The sequence below is a fragment of the Varanus komodoensis genome, unplaced genomic scaffold, assembly GCF_004798865.1.
Source record: "Varanus komodoensis strain SLA01 unplaced genomic scaffold, ASM479886v1 scaffold29_3, whole genome shotgun sequence".
Taxonomy (NCBI): domain Eukaryota; kingdom Metazoa; phylum Chordata; class Lepidosauria; order Squamata; family Varanidae; genus Varanus; species Varanus komodoensis.
In genome coordinates, this window is record NW_025335760.1 from 890,079 (window position 1) to 911,865 (window position 21,787).

General features: G+C 58.5%; 1 protein-coding gene across 3 annotated transcripts; it reads right to left on the reverse strand.

The window, feature by feature from the left end:
• Positions 1 to 131: 131 nt before the first annotated feature.
• Positions 132 to 21,015, reverse strand: SUPT5H (SPT5 homolog, DSIF elongation factor subunit). Of its 3 annotated transcripts, XM_044435463.1 has the most exons (30): positions 20,924 to 21,015; positions 18,068 to 18,168; positions 17,258 to 17,417; positions 17,051 to 17,116; positions 16,269 to 16,280; positions 14,806 to 14,875; positions 13,997 to 14,065; positions 13,803 to 13,868; positions 13,555 to 13,585; positions 13,344 to 13,412; positions 12,226 to 12,477; positions 11,614 to 11,703; positions 10,883 to 10,953; positions 10,488 to 10,593; positions 9,746 to 9,839; positions 9,356 to 9,492; positions 8,895 to 9,050; positions 7,581 to 7,727; positions 7,065 to 7,211; positions 6,503 to 6,628; positions 6,247 to 6,331; positions 5,790 to 5,894; positions 5,080 to 5,182; positions 4,734 to 4,858; positions 4,092 to 4,197; positions 3,844 to 4,002; positions 3,168 to 3,336; positions 1,997 to 2,200; positions 1,121 to 1,216; positions 132 to 613 (listed from the first exon to the last, which is right to left on the reverse strand). In XM_044435463.1, the coding sequence occupies exons 2-30, from the start codon at positions 18,146 to 18,148 to the stop codon at positions 455 to 457; spliced, it is 3,261 nt and encodes a 1,086-aa protein (XP_044291398.1). In that variant the 5' UTR covers positions 18,149 to 18,168; positions 20,924 to 21,015; the 3' UTR covers positions 132 to 454. The 3 variants fall into 3 exon arrangements, with proteins under 3 accessions (XP_044291398.1, XP_044291400.1, XP_044291401.1); XM_044435465.1 differs by lacking the exon at positions 16,269 to 16,280; XM_044435466.1 differs by lacking the exons at positions 17,258 to 17,417; positions 20,924 to 21,015 and having other exon boundaries at positions 18,068 to 18,129.
• Positions 21,016 to 21,787: the final 772 nt, after the last annotated feature.

Sequence of the window (21,787 nt, forward strand, 5' to 3'; positions counted from 1 at the left end):
TTTTACAAGGAGCAGGGCAGTGCTATTTGACCTCATCTTTAGTGTATGGTTACTAAACACCGGGCTCCAGGGGCAAGGCAGAAATCTTGAACAGGATGGTTTCTCTCTTGAGAGCAAACACAGTACTTATGGAGGGGGTATATGGAAAGGTTTTATTAAAACAAGCTACAGGCTGGATGTTCTGGTGCTGGGAGGGGGCATAAGGTGCTACAGAGGGAGAGAGAATGCATTCCATTCCCTGCATGTCTTCTGCTGAAGTCAGTTTATGCTCAATGGCAAGGTAGTCCTCCACCCTCAAAAGAGTAAAGGCCCCTGCCAGGCTGGGGAAGTGAGCAGGCAGCACGCAGACACGCACACACAAAAATAAAATATCCTCGGGAGCAAATCTGTACAGAGACATTCTGCAGCGGTCTGCAGGCAGTGTGCTACGAAAGCTACGCATATCACGCACAAACTATTCTCCATCGCTCTCGGCCTCCAGCAGCTTGCCAAGGAAGCGCAGATTAAGGATCTTGAGTTGCTCTTCCAAGTCCATGCGGACAATGCCATCTTCTCCATCGATGCTCAACAGAACACCGGTAGCCTCCCTGTCTTCTCCCAGGATGACCTTCACCTGCAAGAAGGAACCAGCTCAGGGTCCTGGATCTGGAAATGTGATGGGGGATCCAAATACCACAGGCCCAAGCATGGGTGGGCAGGCCAGCTCAGCTCAAGTTATGCTCCCCATGGTAATTCCTGGCTGGTTGTAGGGAGGCCAAAGAGAAGGAAGCAAGTCAACCAGTCAGCAGCAATGAGGCAGTATGACCCTGGCTGCCAGCTTCTGCATGGGGAGCGTGCATGGAGAGCGCGGTGTAGGCCGCTACACCAACCGGGAGCTAGCCACTTCTTGAAGCCCGACACCACCAGATGCCCACCCCTATATGTAACACTGTATGGGAAGCCAGGGGTAGTACCTCCCAGAACAGCTGAGGCATGCTGGGAGTTGTAGTCCAACACATCTAACCTTCTCCCAATAAAAGCAGTGTAGCTGGCAACTAGATGGTGCTCCCCATGCCGTGTCATTTTTTTGCGCAAACAGCGGGGAGGTGCAGGATGCCTCTTCCTATTCCTTTTCACCTACCTTATTGCTCTTGGTTGGGGTAACAGGCTCCAGGTGTTCACTGGAAATACTGACCACCTTCTCACTGTCCTTAAGGTAGACTGAGCACATCCCACCCTGCCAGGTCACAGGAGGAAGAGGAGGAGTAAATAACCAAGAGATAATACACAACAGATACAAATTTGCTCCACACCCTCCTTTCACAGCCTCCTGAGGCAAAACCTGACCAGCAGGTGAAAAAGGTCCACAATCTCATGCCAGGCGGCTTTGGGCAACTACCACCCCTCCCATCTGCACGGCTGTGGGGCTAGATGAGATACGAGATCAGTTAGACGCCATATGCACAGAAAAGACTACAGGGCTGGAAGGCTTGCCACGCACTGGCTGAGGCCACACACGTTTTTCCCAGTCTTCTTGACAGACGTTTCAAAGCAGCAGCTGCACGGTGGCTGTGCAAGTCCTGGGGCTCAAGCAGAACCTGACTGTTCTGGCTGATGGGGCTTGCAGTCCTAGGAAATGGCTCCCTTGGGACAAAAGGGGCTCACAATCTCTGGGGAGGGGAGAAGTGCGAGGTACCTCTGGGGAGCTCCCACCCTTCCAACAGAAACAGTGCTGGTGGGAAGAAGGTGCCCACCCACCACTGTCTGCCACACCTCAGGCAAAGAGCCCACCTGGGTGGTTCCCCCTGACTAATCTTGAGCCACTGGCCTGGGAAACGGGTGCTCAGCCGATGCCGCCTTCCTCGGAGAGGGCCCTCGGCTGGACAAGACGCTGCCTCCGCTCTGGCTGCATCTGCACACTGGGGATCTCGGCCATCCACCCTCCCACCCCGTCCCGCCACTCCCCTCCGCTTCCCAGCCAGCTCATGTGAACCGGTGTCCGTGTCCGTCCACTTACCGTCACGCTGCGGATGACTCCTGTCTGCCCCACGACCTGGCTGTCCAAGTAAGTGTCACGCACTTGGACCTGGATGTCGGTGGTGACCCAGTCGCTGGAGCTCTGCTCGATGCCCGAGCCCGGGGTGTGCGGGTTGTAGCCTCCCGGAGAAGGAGCGCCTGGGGTCATCGGACTGTAGCCCACTGGGCTGGGGCTGGGACTAGCCTGGCAGGGAAAGGGGAGAACGGGATCGAGTGCGGCAGGACGTCAAACCGATTGCTGCTCGTTGCCGAGAAGTGCCAGAGACAAACCAGATTGTGTCTCCCCGTGCTTCTGCAACCTCCAGTACCTCCCAGTGGATGCCTGAAGCACGGCCAGCCAGCAGTGGGACAGCTGCCCCGAGCAAAGCGCAGGCTCCTGCTGACCGACAACTTCTGGAACTCAGCTGTACTTAAGACCCCGAGACCGTCCTCCTTGCTTTTGGAAAACGCAGCACTCGGCCGCCTTCATCTGCAGCTAAATGCACCGTGAGCACGCTCTGGCTCCACAATGCCCCAGCCAGGGATGTGTCAACCCTGCATCCCATCATCCACATGCACCCTCGCTGTTTCCCAGGCCTAATTCCAGGGGCCACGTTCTCTCCATGGAGCCTGCAGAGCTTGGACCTTGTATGTGGCAAGGACTGTCTCCTCCTTTTCCTCAGCCGAAAGTGGGTATTTTCCTCTTGGCTCTGCGAGGGGAAACCCTCCCCTCCGCCCACACGCCGAGGCAGCGTGAGCCTTTCGGCTACTCTGTGGGGGGGCCGGGAGGCGTCTCCTTCGGAAGTCCTTCCTCCCCAGAGCGTGGCCAGGCTGCGCTCATCTAGGGGGCATGAGCCTCGTAGTCTTCTAGGTTGAAGCAGGTGCCTCAAACACCCGTAAGCTCAGTTTTCTTTCATGCTGACCAGACTACCAGAATCTGATGAGGTATAAGCCAAGTTCCCTGATATTCTGAAGCACGCCCAGCCACGAGGTCGGAAAATGGTCTCTTGGGGCAAAAAGAGACGCAAGGGGCTCTGGGGGTCTTCCCAGTATTTCGAATGCAAACCTCTCAGAGCTTTTAGTTAGGACACCCAGGGGCACAGAAGCTGCACGCTGGATGCGGACAAACGGAACGGCAGCAGGAGGCAAGCCCGGCTCTTCCCTCGCCGTACCTGGTATGCCATTGGCGACGGTGTCGGGTGGTAGCTGGCCGGCGAGTGGGTGTTCTGGTAGCCCACCGGACTGGGTGCCACCTGATGGAAGCTCTGGGGACTCGGGCTCGGCTGGTAGGAGCCTTGGGGGGATGGGACCGCATACGGCGAAAACTGGTCCGTGTTGTACCTGCCACGGGGAGGGGCCGTCGGTGAGGAACCGGAAGGGGCCCGTGCACACGCCTCCCCTCAGTCCCGACAGCGGCTCCGGAGCAGGGCCTGGGCTCAGGCAGCCCCAGAGCAGCGCAGGGAACTGTTCGGGGGAGCAGCCTCGGAAGGCAGCAAGCGACGTCGACGGCTGCTGTCAGGCGAGCTTCTGCCAAGGCTCGGTGCCGTCACCCTCCCACTGTCGCTTGGAAGGAACCCCAGCGCTGCTGCCAACCCATCCCGACAGACGGAGCGCTGCTCTGCCCCCTCCTCCGTGTGGACTGCGAGGCCCAGAGCGGCGGGCCGCCACCAGGGAGCCAGCGCTCTGTGGCAGCGCCTCTGGTGGTCCCAGGGTGGACCCCGGCAGCCTCTCCAGCTGGGGCCGGAAGAATTCCTGCTCAAAGCCCCGCAGGGCTGCCGCCGGTGCCGGCGGTCGGCATGGACGGACCAGCGCCCCCACGCGCCTCCAGCCCATCGCTGGCGCACTTACATTGCCGGGGTGCCGGGCGTCTGAGGGTTGTACGGAGGGTTGACCTGCGGGGAAGACGGGTCGGGATAGCCAGGGGTCTGTGGGTTGGGGGTTCCGCCATAGCCTTGTGGAGAAGGGGTGGGCTCGTCGTCAAAGCCGTAGTCGAACTCCTCCTCTGCCCTGTGGACGAAGACCCACAAAGCGGTCAGGCTGGTGCTGGGGGCTTTGCGCCCGCAGCCCCCCTTCGTTCCCGGAGCGGCGCTGCTGACCTGGAGGGTGTGTTGGGGTTGCTGGGGTCCCATGCTCCACTCTGCGCAGGCGTCCGGCTGCCATCGTGCAGCGGTGTCTGGGAGCCGTAGTGAGGAGTCCGGTTGCCTGAAAGACAGGCAGGCAGGCAGGCAGGCGTCACGTCTCTTCCCATTAACACTCACAACCAAGGCCAGGGAGGGAGGGAGGGAGGGAGGGAGGGCGTGACGCTCACACTGCACTGCCTAAATCCTGCAAATTCCAGGCAGCTGACAAGGGTTTCCCCTCCTGTTATCCTTGTGCTTAAAATTGTCCCTGTGCACAAACCAGGGCAAGAAATCTGACAAAGGAAAACTAGAGGGATGCAAGCTAAATACAGAGAGGCACCTGTCTGCGTCAGTCAACTTTCCCACACTTAAGACATTTTGGCTTCAAAATATAATTAAAATGATAACTGTCAAATGAGATGGTCAAGAGGAAGCGTGAGGTCAATTGCTGCAGCTTCTCCTTGCCTGCACGCATGCATGCACTGCTGCGCCCTCTCCTGCTCGGGGGCTGGAAAGCAAGGAACCCCCCCCAGCTCCCTCTTCCCTTAGACCCTGGGGTCCCGCCCCCTCCCTCCACGGGGAAGAGAAGAGGGCGCCTGCCCTCCGCCGGCCACTCACCATCATGCAGCGGCGTCTGGGAGCCGTACATGGGCGTGCGCGATCCTGAGCCGTACATGGGGGTCTGGGAGCCGTACATGGGGGTCCGCTCGTAGGTGGTCATGCCGCCTGGTCTTCTTGAGCCACTAGCAAAGGAAGAAAAACGGTTGATTTGACCGGAACAGAAGCTGGCTCGTCCTCCTCTCCCGCCCTGCTCTGCTCCCTCTGCCAGAGAGGATTCCACGCCAGCTCAACAGCACCAGGGGAACCCCGCTGCTGAAAGCGAGCGGTTTCACAGGCACGCCCAGCGCGAGCGTGCCCGGAGCCCCCCACCCCACGCGGATGCCTGAGCCTGCCCCGCTCTTACACTGTGGTGAGGCGCTGCCGGTCCACCGAGATGGTCTGGCAGGTGGAGTGCAGCTCCACGCGGGCGGTGGACTCCGTGGCATCCTTCACCACCCCGATGTAACCTGGAAGAGGGGGCACGGCTGGCTGGGGACAAATACCCAGGGGGACAGGCCGTTCCGCCCCAGGCCGAAGAAGCCGCTTCTTCATTCGTGCGGATTCTCAGTGCTCCGAACGAGGACGCCCAGGATTATTATCCTGCGGGTGGTGACTTGGGAAGCGGCACGTTTCATGCCAGGGGACTGCTAGCATTTGGGCCCCACAGGACGACTGCTGTCGGGCTCCACACCACCAAAGCCAGGAACAGCCAGCCGGGCTGCAAGCAGCCTTGAATTCAAGACTGGGCGGGAGGGGGCGGCTACCCTATTTCATCTCGGCCAATGTTCTGGAGAGCAAGGCCCTGGGACTCCAGCCTCACCAGCAGTCCCGAGGCCCCGGCCCTTTGCGGTTACCCAGCCTCCTTCCCAAAGCCAGGACCAGACTGCGGGACGTCCCGCCCGGGCTCCATCCTTTCCCCAGCTGGCATCAAAGATCACCAAAGCACTCGTAGAGTGCCTGGGAGCGCAGCAAGGATTCCACGCGATCCCGGCTGGCTGCACTCCGCCGGAAGGGCGAAAGGGAAGAAGGGGACACCCGGGGAGCGTTCGTGCCATCAAGGGGGGGGGGGCTCACCTTTGTAGGGCCCTTGGGAAATCCGCACGGTTTGCCCGATAAGGTCGTTGTCCCTGCGCCCACGACCGTGGCTCATTCCGCCGCCGCCGAAGCCGCCCATCTGGTCTGGAGAGGGGGAGCGCATCATGCAGGGCGATCCCGCCAGGCACACGCCTCCGTCACAGAAGGGCCCCGTTTCAATCCTTCGCCTCCCCAGCTAAGCAGCCCTCGGGCTGGGGAAGGCCCTTCTGGCTCCAGGCCTGGGACAGCTGCCGGCCCGGCTGGGCCACGTGCCCTGGAGACAGCGGCTGGGCACGTTCCGTGGCAAGGAAGGCCACGGGACCCAGCAGGGGGCCGTGTGCGCCAGCAGGGAGGGGTCCCAGGTGCCCTCTGCCGCGAGAGGCCTCGGTGCCTTTCCCTGGCACTGCTGTGCCGCGGCCAGGGGGGAAAGCAGGCGTGCCCGAGTCCGCTGGCTCACCTCCCGCACTGGGGTGCATGGGACTGTTGATGCGCGGGCTCATGGGTGGCGCGTCGCCAATGGTGAAGTCCTTGACGTCCCGCGGCTGCAAGAAAGGAGCTCCCCAGTAAGCCGCCCCAGCCAGCGCCCCTGGGCAGCCCAGGGGACACGCGCACGGCGGCTGCTCCCACTCAGGCCAGAGGCTGGATCCGGCCCAGCTGTGAGGGCAGCAACACGCCCACCGCCATTCCACAAGCCGAGAGAGAGCCCGCCGTACCTTCGAGCCTCCGGCCAGGACCAAATGGCGAGTCTTGCACACAAACATGCCCCCGTTCTCTACCAGCTTCTTGCAATGCAGGAAAGCGGAGCCCCTGTACAGGTGACGGATCTCGCCTTCCCGGCCCTGGAAGAAGGGACAGGGGCAAGAGGTGTTCCGAGTCACCAAGGTGAAACAGACCGGCCCTTCCTGGGGGTGGCACTGCTGGAATGCGCCGGAACCACGCAGAAACAGTGCCACTGGGGCCACGGGCGCCTCCTGCACGGTTAGACCTGACCCTGAAAATGCTGCTATGCTAGCGATGGCACAGAGGCCCAGCAGCCCGGCTGGATGCTGGCCAAAAAGCAGCAGGAACCAGCCCTGCCTTAAACAAAACCGAGCAGGTCCTTGCAGGTGTTCAACTGGCGGCAATGAGGGCCGAGGCAACGGCTCGCGCTGGAGGCCAGAGCCGCGGGCGCCGCGCTCCAGACCTGGCCCAGCCGTGCCCAAGAGGGTGGGCGGGAGGCCCGGTGGGGAGCTGAGCCCGTGGTGGCTGCGCCCTGGCCGGGCTGCCCCTCCTCACCGAGTGCGGCCCGTCGATGACTTTCACGATGTCCTTCACGTGGATGTTGTTCTGCTCCGAGTCGAGGGCCACGGCAAACCGGTTGTCCTTCTTCCGGTTCACCGCCTGGTGCCTGACGGTCACCACTTTCCCGTGCATGTTGAGGACCTGCGGGAAGCGAGAGGCTGCTCTCACGCAACTCTCCTGTCGGCCTTGTTCCCGCAACAACCCCCCTGTGAGGTAGGGCTGGGCCGAGGGGCTGTGACTGGCTCAAAGACACCCAGTGGGCTCCATGGCTGAGTGGGCCTTGAACCCGGATCTGCGGAGTCCAGCCCTGCATTCTTCGCCTCTGCACTGCTGCCGAGTGACCTCAAGCAGGCACTCTGGCTTCCGGCCGTAAGGACCCCTATTTTTAGACCTGGGAATACGCAACCAGAAAAAAAGAGACAGGCAACGGACGACGTGAGCCAACCCACCACGGATGTGCGCAGCAAACGGCACCAACAGCCACGGAGCAACGGAGCAGGGCAGACTCACCTGGAAAGTCTCCCGCTCCAGGCGGACGATGACTCCAACCTTCTGGGGGTCCAGCTGTACCAGCTCTCCCCACTCGTGTTGCCCACCCACGTCCACGCCAGAGGCCGTCTCCGAGCAGAGCTGGAGGTCCCGGGGGAGGACTTTGAGCTGCGGGAGTGGGGAGGGGGGGAGAGGAGATGTGACCTTCAGATGGTAAACTGGGCGCCCTACATAAACAAGCCCCAAGTCGGAAAATCGGGACAGCAAGCTGGCTCCGCTTTGAAGGGCAGCAGCTGCAGCACCGTCTGTATCTTCATTTGCAAACACTGACATCCCAAAGTATGTAATCAACTCTTGCAAAGTTTATTGTAAGTTTATAGTTATTTATAAACCTGCCCTATTGGCAAGCGCTAGCTGCATTCATAAGGCATTCCCCACAACCCGACCCCTGAGAATTGCTGGATTTTTGACCTGGGAAAGAAAGGAGGATGTTAGGGAGGACTGGGGCTTGCAGGGAGGGGAGGTGCCCCGAGGCCTGGGATGGGTGGCATGAGGCAGAGCCACCAAGGAGCAACAGGCTGGAGAAGGCTGAGGTAGACCAAAGACCTTGATCAAAAGGAGTTCAGAGCAGCGGGGCTGAACACTAAATTATAGAAGGGATTTTAAAACCTCAATACAAATCCGGATAATGTATACACAATGTAGTTCCACAGGACTACAGAAAAGCTACATAATTGGGCATGGGAGACAAAATTCAACCGGGAATCTTTTATTGTTTCTAAAGTTTCTAGCCCTCATGCGTGTGAAAATATGCTTGAGAACATACTTCACCAGCATTGCCTGGTGGTGGCTCTGTAGGGTTTCCTGCTCCCGAGGAGTAGGCAAGGCACCGCTCCGAGCCCCAAGTGGCAAAAGACCAGAAGCGGGAGATACATGATGCCAAATGGCTGGAAGGACGCCGCAGCCCCATCGTTGATGCCAGCCAGCTAACTGAGCAGTGCTCTGGTGCAGAGTTTTTACAGCACATGGGACAAGAGTATGGACCAACCCAGAAGAAATCCTGACTTGGAACCAGAGACAAAGGAGGGGCCACAGGCCTGCAGGAGGCACAGGGGCACATGGATCCTGGAGTCTCAGCACAGCCCTGGCTACTGGAAGCTTCTCCACTCCCCAGAGACTTAAGGAAGCAGCTCCCTCTCAGTTCCTGAAACGGTCAGACCACCAAATGCTCCACGTAACCGTAATTCAAACGCGGGGCTTCATGTCACAGCAGGCTGCATGGGCTGGTGGATACGCCTCCACGCAAGAGCACGCAAGCTCTGCTCTGCCACTCACCTCGTGCATCGTGAGGTCGGAGAAGAGGATGACGAAGTTCTCCTCCACGCGCACGATCAGGCCCGTGTCGCCCTCGAAGCGCCCAGCGATCACCTTCACGTGGTCCCCCATTTTGAAGTACTTGCGCAGCTCCTGGGCCGGGAACTCCAGCATGTCCTGGGTGGCCAAGGCAAGCGGGGGGAGGTGACGGGGGGGCAGGTCGCAGCGGGCGGAGGCCGCTCGCCCAAGGGCACCGGCTGCCTGCACTGCCCCTCACCAGCCCCCGCAGCGGGCCGAGGGAGCGCTCTGAGACACCATGACGGAAACAGGCAAGACTCAGGCTCACTCACGAGGAGGAAAGCTCTTGATCGTGCACAAGGGAACAGTGAGCCAGCTTTCAAAGCGTGCAGCGGCTTGCGTACAGCTTTGCGCACTCGACGCCACATCGCCTGAGGGAGGGGGGGAGGGCTGGAAGCCCGTACCTTGAGGTCTTCGTGCTTCGGCATGATGGTGATCTTGTTACCGTCCACGCTCAGGATCTTGCCCTGCAGGTTGATCAGCTCCCCTTCACACACCTCCACATTGTCCCCAGGCTGGAAGTTGTGCTCGCGTTCCTTCCCTGGAAGCCACAAGACGAGGGGTGAAGCGCGCAACCCCCGCAAAGTCCTTGCGTGGGCAAAAGGGGCACGGCAACCCGCAGGAGGTGGCAGAACGTGGCAGGTCTCACTGGTCCTCTGGAGTGAAAGGCAGGCCCGGGCAGGTCCGCCCAGGCCCTCTTGGCCAGGAGCGCCGTGGCCGGGAGGCCTGGCGCCAGCAGAGGGAGAGGGCAACCAGGAAGGTGGGGCGAGCCCAGGCCGCCACCGTCGCCGCACCTGTGCTTTCGGTCACCACCTCCAGGTCGATGCCTTCCGGCTGGTCTTCAAACTTCTCCAGCTCAGAGAGAGTGGGCTTCACTCCTTCCGTGATCTGATGCCCAGGAATGGCAATCGGGGGACGGAAAGGGAAAGGACACAGGGCTGACCAAAGAAGGCTGGGGACGAGGGCGGGCCCCGTCCACACCAAGCCTGACGAGCACCAGCGGGAGACCCGCAGGGCCCCACCAGGACCGGGCCGGACCAGCGCAGTCATGTGACGCAGCCGGACTGCCCGCCCCGCTCAGGTTCGCCTCCGCCATCCGGCCTTGTGGCGGCTGCCCTGTGCTCCCCGGCCTCCTTCCGGCCTCGCCTCCCGCCTCTGCCTCCCGCCGCCTGCTCTCCGGCCCGCCCCCGCCCCTGGCTCTGCCTTCGGCTTTGGCATGCCACGCCTCGTCAGTACCTGGCCTGGCTGCACCTCCACACCTGCCGGGTTGCCCCCCAGAGGCCTGGACCTTGAACGCCACACCTCCTGCCGCTTCCGCTGCTACAGCTAATTCTACGGCTGGGATGACTTTCTCCAAGAAAGGAGGCCACTCAAGGTGCCCTACAACAGCCAGAGGCAGCGGGAGGGAGCTCCCTGCCTCGATGCCCTGGAGCACGCCGGCCACCCGCCCCTTCTTCCTCTAGACCAAGGACCTGAATAAAGAATCCTCCCAGAGTCCTCCTCCATATCCCGGCCCCACAAGGCCCCGATCCTCACCACAGCAGACATCGCAAAGCTCTTGAAGAGGAACCCTTTCCGGCTGTAGCGATTCCCTTCAAAGATGAGGAAATCCCCGTCGGAGGCCACGTCACCACCCAAAGACCTGGAATCGAAGAGGGGCAACGGAGCGGCTGAGCCAGGTTCCTGGAAGGGAGCCGTGGCCGAGACAGGACTCAGAACGGGCTGCGCCTGCGGCAGCAGCGGACACGATCCCCAGGCCTCGGCAGCAGCGTCACGAGAAGCCGGTGCTGGAGAGGGTGGTCTTCCGCCAGTTCCCCAATCCTGCAACTTGCTCGGCTGGTCCACCCCGCGTCCCTCTTCAGCCCCAACCTCCAGACACCACCACCGGGGCCGTGGGCGCCCACTGTCCCCACCCTTCCCGAGACCCTCACCTGATCTTCTCGGCATCGAAGAGGCGCTGCGGGGGACGCTTGAACTTCTTCCGTTTTGCAAACCAGTCTTTCTGCGGGGGAAGAAGGGGCAGCGTTGCCACAGGAGCCGGGCGCCGCACTGCATGGCCAGCACAACCCTCACAAACCCCCCAGGAACTGCCCTGTGAGGGAGGCCTTGGGAGGCCTCCATCTCAGGAGCATCCTGGAACTTGGCCACGAAAAGGAGCCAGCAGAACAGCGGCTGCTCCGGCGTTGAACACACAAACGGGTTAAAGCGGAACCCTCCCTCCTTTCCCAGGAGCTGCTAGGGCTCCAGACGTGCTGCGCTAGAACCTTTTCAAATGGAAGTCAAAGACCTTTTTATTTACAGAACCACTCGGAGCCCGGCTTGCTGGATTTGGTATTTTTAGGAGATACACTTGTTGTATTGTAAATAATTCTACTGCTGTGGGTAATTTTTTCGTTGATTTTATGAACGCAGTTGCTATGCACTCCCTCGGGAAAAAGGCAGGATATAAACACTTAAAAGATACAACCTCCCATCATCTCTAGCTAGCAGGGACACATGAACAGGAGATGATGGGAGTTGTAGTCCTGGGAGACAGCCCTAGCCAGGGGAATCTAGGAGGGGGCAATCAGCCAGTGAATGCGAAGCAGAGACCCTGGGAAGCCTGAGAGAGGGTCTCTCTTTGCTCGCTGAAGGACTGCTCCTGCGAGCTCAGCCAGCATACCAGACTCATGCGGGCTTTGATGCGGTCAAAATCAATGCGCGGAATCATCTTGAGGGAGATCTGGTTCTGGCTTGGCTCCACGTAGTCCACCTGAAGAGAAAGGAAGTAGCGGAAAACGTCACCGAGCAGGGCGGATGTGGCCACTGGCGGGTCAGGCGAGAGGCAGGCTCACCCACAATCCAGACCCCGCGATCCCACGAGCTGACAGCGCGGGAACCACCCAGCAGACCGGCCTTCCCCAGCCCGCTGGCCTCCGGCTCCCATTATCCCCAATCAGCCCAGCCACCTAGAGGGCACCAAAACAGTGAAACAGCGCTGGGCAAGCTGCATGCTAGAAACCTTTTCTCATTAAGAAGCTTGTCTGGCTGGGAAGAAGAGTTTTGCCCCCAAACGCCCCCGGCAAAGGGCGGGGGAGGACCTGTCCAGCTTTGCTCACTTAACTCTGCCATTTTTCCTACCCTGCATGGTCTGCAGAAAAGGCCCCAGAGAAGAAACAAGGACAGACCCCAAAGGCTTCTTGCCACCGTGGCTGCCTCAAGACTCCACACCGTGCGGGTGTGTTCTGCTAAACTGGATGCTCAGCGGCACCAAGAGCTGGCCAGGCCGGCCTACCTGAGCGATGTCGTCCTTGTAAATCCCCCGCTTGAGGCGGACCCAGGACTTGGGCTTCAGGTTGGTCACCTCCTTCACCACCTTCAACACGTCCGTCATCTCCTTGATGGGCACCATCTGCTGGTTCCAGTATCCCATCCGGAGGTTGCCCACCCCTTCGATGGCCTGCTTCACATGAGTCTGCTTGTAAGCCTCCACGTAGATGTAGCCTTTCACGTGCTCGGGGGCCACCACCGACTTGATCTGCAAGGGCTGCGGAATTTGACACGAGGAGGGGGGCAGGAAGAGGCGCGTGAGCTGAGGGCCCAAGGCACCCTGGGCACGCGCCAGAGCAGCGCGGGAGCCCTCGGGACACAGAAAAGGGCTCTGCGGCGACACTTGGTGCGGTTACCGCTGCTTCAAGGGAGTAAGTGAGCCAAAGAATGCATGGGCCCAGCCAGCTCCACTGTGCTGCCCCCCGACCACAGGAGTGACGGACGGGGACGTCTCCTGGCCTGCGAAGGATGCAGCGGCACCTCATGCAGGGGCATTCTCCTCTCAGCCACTGCTCTCTCTCCCCGGGGCGGGGGGGGGGGGGACCTGGGCACATACGATTTTTTGCACCCGGGCTACTTTCAAAATCCCCCGCAAGTAGGGCTGTGATGTTACAGGAGTGTAGGAAAGGTTTGCCCTGGGATACTGTATGCGGAAGGCAGCGTTTGATACTCTCTGTTTCATTGTTTAAATAAAAGCGGCTTTCCACACATCACGAGTTCAGAAGATGGGCCCCAAAACCCCATGAAGTACTACTTGGCATGATTGCAAATGCTAGAAAGACAGTCAAACGTCTCACAGAAAAAATGAGGGCTGGGACTGCAGAAGCACGGCTGAATATACAAAGCAGTCACCAGGACAGAAGATACGTAAAACCAGAAAGGCATGCAAACAGATTTAAATGCAGGATTCAGAATTCAAGCCCGCTCAAGGCAGGATTTGTTATGTAATGGAGCCCAACTACTTTACATAAGTGCTACTTCTTAGTGAGGCAGCAAAACTGGCTTCCCGTATCTTTGGGACCTAATTCTGAGTTGAAGAAAGATGCAAACGTCACAGTCTTCCCCACTTTCCACCCAACTCACCGTGTCAGTGAACTGATAGGCGATGAACTTCCTCATCAGGGCAATGGCCGTTGCGCGTTCCTCTCCGATCTGGAGGCCGGGATGGGGCAGGGCAGGAGACGAGAGGAGCGTCAGAATGAGCAGTGCTGCAGGGGGGCAACTGACGGAGCCCAGGTGACTCTGCCGCCAAGCAGCCCGGTCAAGGTCCGGGTTTTCTGAAGCAGAGACTCACCTTGCATTTCACAGTCCACAGGTTGGGGTCCCTGGGTGGGGGGAGAACAAACAGGACGACGTAAGTTCGCTGCAGCCAGGTTAGTGCCACGGCTTCTCTCACGTCGGGACGGGGGCATCTTAGCCGAGCCCCGCGGCCGCCGTCCCACTCCCGGACCCCACGTTCCCCCGAGGTCCTTGCCCTGTCAGTCCCACAAGGGGGCTCCCGCTCAGACCAAGCGGCATGCCTGGGACACGCGGGGGGCTTACTTGACTCCCGGCAACAGCTGCTGCTGCGTGATGTCGTCAGAGAGCTCGTCGGAGCCACCGTACACCCTAAAAAGCAAGAGGGGGGAGCTGAGTCCTTGGGGCAGAAGACAACCCAGCAAGAAGCTGGCCAATGAGACACCGAAAAGGAGGCCCCACGAGCCACCCACTGGGGTTGGGGGGGGCGTCATACTTACGTCTCCCCCACCGAGGACTTGGCATACTTCTTCATGTAATACTCGCCCAGTTCCTCCTCTCGTTGGTCCCTGTGTGGGGCATGGGGGGGAACAGGGAACAGCTTGGTGATACTGCTCAATTTTGCCCGGTACTCTAAGAATTCCTGAGCAGAGGCTCGCAGCTTCTGATGCGCTCTGCACGTGTGGATGCGAGGCCTTGGGATCAGCCGCCAGGTAGCTCGCGATGGGCAGTTCACCGCGTCTGGGGACTGATCTTCGGCACCTGAGGACGGGCTACCAACCGATCGGCTCACTGGATCCCCAGGGCTTCTGCTCTGCCCCTAGTCCTCTTGGATCACAAACGCAGGGCTAGGGAAGGCCGTTTTTGTCCTCCCTGTTGGGAGAATTGCCTCAGCGGGGTCACTGTGGCAGACGCCGCCACTGACGCAGGAGGGTGCCAACTGAATGAGGCACGGCAGAAGTGCCCGCTGGACAAAAGGCCCGCTTTCCCATGCTGCGCTGGCGCTGCTGGCGTGGGCGGAGGCTGCCCCCCAACGGGAGCGGGTGTTCTAAGCAAACCTAAGCTTGCTAGTTCATGTAACAGCAGGACCACCATTCGGGGAGAAGGGGAGTTTCTGTCAGGCAGAATTTCATTTCCGGATGGGGGCTGGAGGAGACACAAAGACCACCGTGCGAGGTTCTAAACACTACTCCTCTCTCTCCTACTGCTATCCAATCTACAGGGAAACGAGGATCATACGAGGCAGAAATTGTAAAAGCGCATCCCGTCCTGCAAGCGGCCTGTGCCGTCCCCGCGCTCCTCGTATTACCTCCACAAGTTCTGCAGCCTCCGCGCCCCGGAATGATCCTCATCCAAAACCACATTGTCGATGTTGGACGCTAGGAGAAGAGACAGGCGTTTGCGAGGGTGGGCAGCGGTGGCAGGGAAGGGAGCAGGCGGGAGACGCGGGCAAACAAGGGCTGGGCTTGAGCGGGAGCTGCAAACCGCTCTCTGGGCCTGACGCGCTGGCCAGTCAGAACATCCTGCTGCTCCGGGAGACGCGAGCGCACTCGCTGACCAAGACCACAGAAAAGGAAGGAACCCGGAAGGTTCCAGGGAGGGGGGCTTGCTGTCACCCCGGCAGGCCAGCCTCTGCCACGTGCGAGGCGCTCCTGGCACGGCGGCCTCTTCCGCCTGGGTCCTCAACAGCCATCTCCTGAGAAAAGGGGCACCGGGGGAGATACGTTTTGCGTGGCGGTGGGGAGCGTGTGCCACGGCCGTTCGCTTCAGCTGCAAGTGGACACTGCATGGCCCTCCGTATCCCGCCGATTCCTGGAGCAGAGCAGGCGCGCAGGCTAAGGGAGGCCACATGGCCAAAATGTGTCTCCCTGACCACTTCATTTTCTACCCGCAGGCCTAGTTTTTATACGAAGCAGCAACCAGGCGCGTGAACCTCCAAGTGCGGCTGACAGTGGTGCAGCTTTGCCACCTCCAGGAGGGCCGGCCTCGGACATGAAGGGGAGCCCCAGGAAAGACAAGGCCAGAAAATCGCTCCAACAACCACCTGAGAGCATGAGCCAACCATTTGGAGCAGCTGAGAGAAACCTGAGGACTGAGGACTCACAGGGACCAAACAGATCACAGGAAAAAGGGGAATTTAGTTATTGGAGGAACTGCTCCACCAGTGTAGTCGCTACAAGAGGGAACCAGGCCATCCAGCCTCAGAACCCTGACAGGAATGGAGTGGGGGCTTCGGGCAAGCCACGTGCTCTTGGCTCCCCTCCCTTCAGGAACAGCCCTCGTAGGCGGCTTCTCAGGAAGGAGGCCGGGTTCTGTGGCACACGTAAAGTGCAGTAGATGCACAAGGGAAGCTTGAAGGGCTGGTCCGAATCTCTTCGGGGGCGTGTCTACTAGGGCTGGCTGCAGAGAGGACCTGCACTTCTGCCCTGGTCAGGAAAGTGGCCTCAAATGGCGCAATCCTTGATCCGCCACCGCAGATCCATCTCCAAAAGAATCTACCTCAGGAGAGCGCTCCACTGTCGGGCCCCGGAAAGCGCTGCATAGCTGAAGGAGGGGGACCTGGGCCAGGCAGCTCTGCTGCAGGTGACAGAACCTTTATGTCATGTGTACACCCCCACGAACCTGAAGCAACCGAGCAAAGTTTCCAGGGCACTACCAGCCCCCAGCCCCACTGACAGAGCCCCACTCAGCCAAGAAGAAGCAGAGAAGGCAGGCAGCCGGTGAAGAGGAAGGAGCTGGAATGAAGAGGATAAAAACAAAAACCGTTCTTACCTTCAAGTTCTTCTGCTCATGATGAGGTGGTGGTGGGAGGGCGGACAGTATGAGCCAAATAATACCATCAAAACCAACCAGAGGGTGGGGGTGAATGGGGAACAGAAAAGCGGAAGGAACAAAATTAAGATGTGGCACAACCAAGCAGAAGCGAATGAAATGCACGGATACGCAGGACAGAAGCCATGGGCCCAGGCAGGGAGCGCTGGCAGGGTCGGCCTCGGTGCAGCCAGCCTCAAGGGGCACGTGCCTCTCTGCTCAACGGCTGGAGGAGGAAATGGATCCTTGTCCACCTCTCCAATCAGTGGGTCTTTTGCAATTGCGGCATGTGGACACAGGCCAAAACTCTCAGAAAACAGTGTGACTGGTTTAAATGTTTGACAGCAACAGTGCACGTTTCAATCAGGGGTTTTTTAACTGGGAAAAAGTTTTTCCTGTTCTGAAGAGGAAAAAAGTTTTAAAAATGTAGTCGAATTTCAAAAGCCTTCCCATTTTAGGGGCTTGGCTTACAGCCAGGAACAAAAGAAATATCCTAAAGATAATTGTGTCCATGAAATACAGCATTGTTTAAAGGATGTATTTTCTTGGATCTCTAAGATGGCATAGGAGAATGCAAATGTTTAAGAACTCAAACTCTAGTTGGGAATGGCCCATCTGAACAAGAGGAGCTCTGCTGAAGACTTCTGTGGGAAGCTAAACCCTGCACGTCCTTGCTTTGAGCTGCTGAGGCATGCTGGGTTGCTCTGAATCCCAGTTATCTACATGGAAAGGGTTAGTCTTACCTTTCTCCAGGATGTCCTCTGCACCATCCTCCCACTGATCTTCATCTTCATACTCATCATCCACATCTGGAGGAAAGAGAAAAGGGAGGAACAAGGTCCACAGGGTAAGCAGGGGCCAAACCTGGAGCTAAAAGTGTTGTTTCTCTCTGCACACTTTGAAACGCCCATCCAGAAGAAGAGTTGAGGAGGCAAGAGAAGGCTTTTTACCAGCTTCATCCAAAATAAAGCCTCCGTGTCTGGGTTTCTTGGCAGGACGATCGTCATCCTCCTCCTCCTCCTCCTCATCATATTCTTCCTCCTCCTCCTCCTCCTCCTCTTCTTCCACTTCTTCTTTCTCGCTGCCTACAACACTGACACGCTCTTCGGCCTACATGGTTATCAAGGGAGAACATTCATTTTTGACTCAGGTATGGTCCTGCCTGGATAATTTATGTGTTCAACCAACCAGCTAGTCCAGCTGAAACAGCACTCCCCCCACCCCCCGTCGTTGCCCTCTTGACACCATCTGGACCTATTAACCCCTGGAGGACCACGATCCTGTCAGCCTAAAATCTCGGCAGGTGCTGCTCTGACCACCCCAAAGGGACTAATTCAAAGTCCTCCCCACACAGAGACCGCGGCATCAGCACGGCCTGGAAGGCGGCTGTGCGACATTCGTCACTCAGGGAACCTGCGTGGGCGGGGCAGCTGCTTTTATGTCCTGCTTGGGGCTTCTGGCCGGCCCGTGTGTGGACAGAGCACTAGGCAAGGCCTTTTGGCTGATACAGCAGGGCTCTTTTTGCTCTTGGGAGGCCAGGCAGAACCAGAGTCGACCCATCAGGCACAGGGCGAGGTCAACGGACAGGACTACAAGCCCCCTTGAAGAGAAACAGCGGAAGGACGGGATACAAACCCACTGCGTATGGAAAAATCTGCCCACCCAAACCAGGGAGTCCTCAGTCCAGAGACACACTGTGCTGAGGCAGGCAGGCCACACGAGTCAGTCAGGGGAGGCACATCTCCGTTCCACAGCCTCACCTCATTCTCCTCGGCTTCCTCCGCTTCACTGCTGCGCTCGCTTTCATCTTCAGAGAAGTTGCTGTCCTCACTGTCAGACATTTTGGCAATGCTCCTTTATCCTGAAGAAAGAAGCAGCTTGTTAAAATAATAAAAGCCACATGCTTGTTCATGGGGAGCCTGGGAGAAGAGAGGTATGCAGACCCCAAACAAAAAAGGGAGCGTGCAGAGTAAGGCTCTGAGCATGCAGTTCCTCACAAACAAGATGGATCAATCACAACTGTTGTTCCCATATCAGAAACATGCACTGGAATGTGGGGGAGGACCCACCCAGGGGTCTCAGGGCAGGGCTGGCTCTCTAGACGACACTGGCCTTCACTTCAGAGCATTTGCCAAAAAATGGTACCACCTCTATCAAAGGAGCATGCGCTTGTTTTTATTTAGATTTCTCCAAATAAGGTATTTTCTTAAGAAATTTCACCTTTAGGCAGCACTGCAAATCCTGCAGCTATTTCTCAGGAGTAATATAATCCTCCCTGCTCACTCTAAAACCCAGCGCCCTACCTTTTAGATTCCAAGCCTGACGGCAGGGCCTGTGTTATGTCGAGTTTTTCCAGTAACGTCCAGTTCTTCTAGTAATTTTAGGCATTAAAATCATCACAACAGCAGCATCAGAGCAAAGGCTTGTATCCTGTTCCCCACAGTGACCAATCAGATGCCAACAGGAAGCCCACAGCATTAACAAGACTGTTTGACACATGCACACTGTCCAGCGATTCCTCGAATCTATCATGACTAGTAGCCATTGCTAAAGCACCTAATCCCCTCTTGGAGCCCCCAAGGTCGGTGGGTGTCAGCACATGGCAGCCAGCCCTGTCACGACCAAGCCACAGACCTTTAGTCCTTTGACAGCAAACGGTCAGTCCAAAATGTCTCCCACACAGCCTGGCATCAAACTACAGAAGCGGGCCAAAGCTGCCTGGGAAAAATGCAGGAAGCAGCAGCAGCAGCAGCAGGGAAAGCGCAAGAAGCCCCAGACAAAAGTGCTCTCCAGGGTGAGCCACGAGACTCTGCCAGGCTAGGGAAAGGCGGAATGGCCCACTTCACACAGCTGAGTTTGCTGCAGTCTCCTCCAACCCTGCACATTCCGTGCCCCTTGTCTGCGGTGACCAGGGGGAGATTTTGTGTTTGAGGAGAAACTCTTTCCATATTGTACTATTTTATGGGGTTTTTTAAATTTGTACTGCTGTGCTGATTTTGTTTTCTATTTGGGGGGCTGTGTTTTTCTCCTGTTACATCTTACCAGATGTACCATGGACTCCAGGGCTGCATGTATGTGGGTTAATCACTTTGGGATTTTTTTGTGGTGGGAAGCATTATCATCCAAGCCATGCATCAGCTCCTGGCTTCCTCCAACCTGGTACATCCAAATGTTTTAGACAATGGTTCCAATCATTCCCAGGCACCATGGGCTCAAGACAGTTTGAAATCTGAAGTATCCAGAAGGTACCACACGGACTTAAGAAAAGCTGCAGTGGATCAGACCCCAGTTCTATCCAGCTCAGCATTCTGGCCATGTGGTGGCCAATGCGCTGCCCAGAGGAAACGCGCAGGCAGAATACTACTACAGAAACGCCTTGCTGCCCATGTTCCCCAGCAACTGGCACATCCAGGCATACTTCCTCTGATGCTGGAGGGTTCACATGGCCATCAGGATGAGTAGCCCTGGCAGCCTAATCCGCCATGGCAGAGGTGGTCAGTCCAAAGGCAGGTCAGGGTGACCATCTCCCTGTACACAGGAAGAATATCAAACTGGTTCTTGAGGACCTTCAACTGGTTCAGAATAGAGCAGTCAGGTGGCTAACAGGGACCAGCAGATACACACACATTAACACCAGTGCTTTCAAGTGCTGGTGATGACTTATAATGCCCTAAACAGCCCAGGACCTGGATCTCTGAAGGAGCCCCTCCTTCCGTACATACCTGCCCAGCCCCTAAGATCTGGAGGGAAGGGGTCCTTCTTCAAGAGCCTTCTTTGAAGGTGATCAGAAGAGTGGCTAGTTAGAGAAAGGCCTTCTCTGCAGTGGTGCCTTGGCTATGGAATACACTCCCCAGAGAGGTGTACCTGGTGCCGACACCTTTTTCATTTTAGCACCAGGCCAAACCCTTTTCATTTTCCCATTATTTTAAATGTTAATAGTATTTTAAGACAGGGTTTTATTTAATGTATATTTTGAAGCTGTACTTTATTGTCTTTTATTGCATTACCACCCTGAAACACAGTGAAAGACGGGATAGAAAAGCTTTAAATTAATAAATTGAACAAATGCATATTTTAAAATCTGAGCAGTAAGGCGATGGAGCCATGGCCCAGGGAGGTTGCAGGCTCTCCCACACTGCGGAGAGCACAACGGAGAGAAAGGAAAGACTCTGGAGACACGATAACTGCGGGCGAATGATTCCGCGGGCGGGCTGGCTGCCCGGAGCTGGCGGATGGCCGCGACGGCCTCCCGGGCCCTCCCCGTTCCACTGCTGTGGCTCGAGATCGGGCCAGGGCACATCCACTCCGGCCCCCGCTCGCTCCGGGGGCGGCCAGGAAGCGAGAGGCCCAGAAACCGGCAGGCCCGCAGCGCGGCCGCCGCCCCCGATCGCCGCCCCCACGCACCGCCTCGCGCCTGGAGGAGGCAGAGCGCCCGCCCGGCCGCGCCGCCCCTCAACGCCACCTCCGCGCCGAGGCCGCCCGTCCCCTCCGTTGGCCCGGCCCGGCCCGGCCCCGCGCGCGGCAAGTAGGCCGCAGCCCTCGGGCCTAGCGGCCGCGCGGGCTGGGGCCGGCGGGAGCGGGAGCCCGGGGCCTGGAGCCCGCGGCGGGCCTCTCACCGTCGCGTGGCGCGTGTCGCGTGGCGCGCCTCGGCCCGGCGGCGCGCCCGCCTCAGGCCTCGTCCTCCGACGGCTCCGCGGGGGAAGCGCGGGGAGCGCGGGCGGCGGGGCGGCGGCGGGGGGCGAGTCGGACTCGACGAGTGTTTACCGCCCCGTCCGCTCCGCGTCTCGCGAGAACGCAGCTTCCGCGAGAGGACGGGGAGGGGAGGGGCGCGCGGTGATTCGCCAGGAGCCGGCCGCTGGTCACGTGCCGCAAAGCGCCGCCCCCGCCCCCGCCCCCGCCCCCGCCCCCGCCCCCGAAGGCCCACTTCCGCTTTCTGGCCGGCTGCGTGCGTCCTGAGCGCGGATTGGCTGGAGTGCGATGGCGGCTCTAGCCAGCAGAGAGGCCGGGAGGAGGGTCAAAGGGGATGTCTCCCACCCCGGAAGGGGCGTGGCCTGCAGTGGTGCGCCGCTCCTGCTGTGCGACGTAGTTTGCGCGGCTTGGCCAACGACTTTCGCGGTTTTAAATATTGTGAGAAGCGGGATTAGGGCCGCAGTTTCATTCTAAAGGGCCCGTTTAGATTGAAATAAGTCCTTCTACTCCCAGCATGCCCAGAGAGTCCTGTTGACTGGGGCATGTTGGGAGTTGTAGGAAATGTTCTGTCCGGCCAGCTCGGGAGTGCTCCCTTAGTTGTAGTATATGTTAATAAAAGAAAGTGGAATTGTTGTAAAAAAAGAGAGGCAGAATTCCTATTAGTTCTCCCACTTTGTATTTATTTATCCCTTTTTCTTGCAAAGAGCTCAAAAAGCTTAGATCGTTCTTCTGCTCTCAGTCTTGGCCTCACAACAACAACCCTGCGAGGTAGGTTGGGCTGAGCATTTGTG

Excerpts from the sequence above, each read along its gene's own strand:
- SUPT5H (XM_044435463.1), bottom strand. The coding sequence starts at position 18,148 with ATGTCTGACAGTGAGGACAGCAACTTCTCTGAAGATGAAAGCGAGCGC. Across the intron at positions 13,869-13,996 it reads AAGTCCTCGGTGGGGGAGAC|GGTGTACGGTGGCTCCGACG; the intron begins GTAAGTATGACG and ends CTTGCTTTTTAG. Across the intron at positions 4,198-4,733 it reads CCAGACGCCGCTGCATGATG|GCAACCGGACTCCTCACTAC; the intron begins GTGAGTGGCCGG and ends CCTGTCTTTCAG.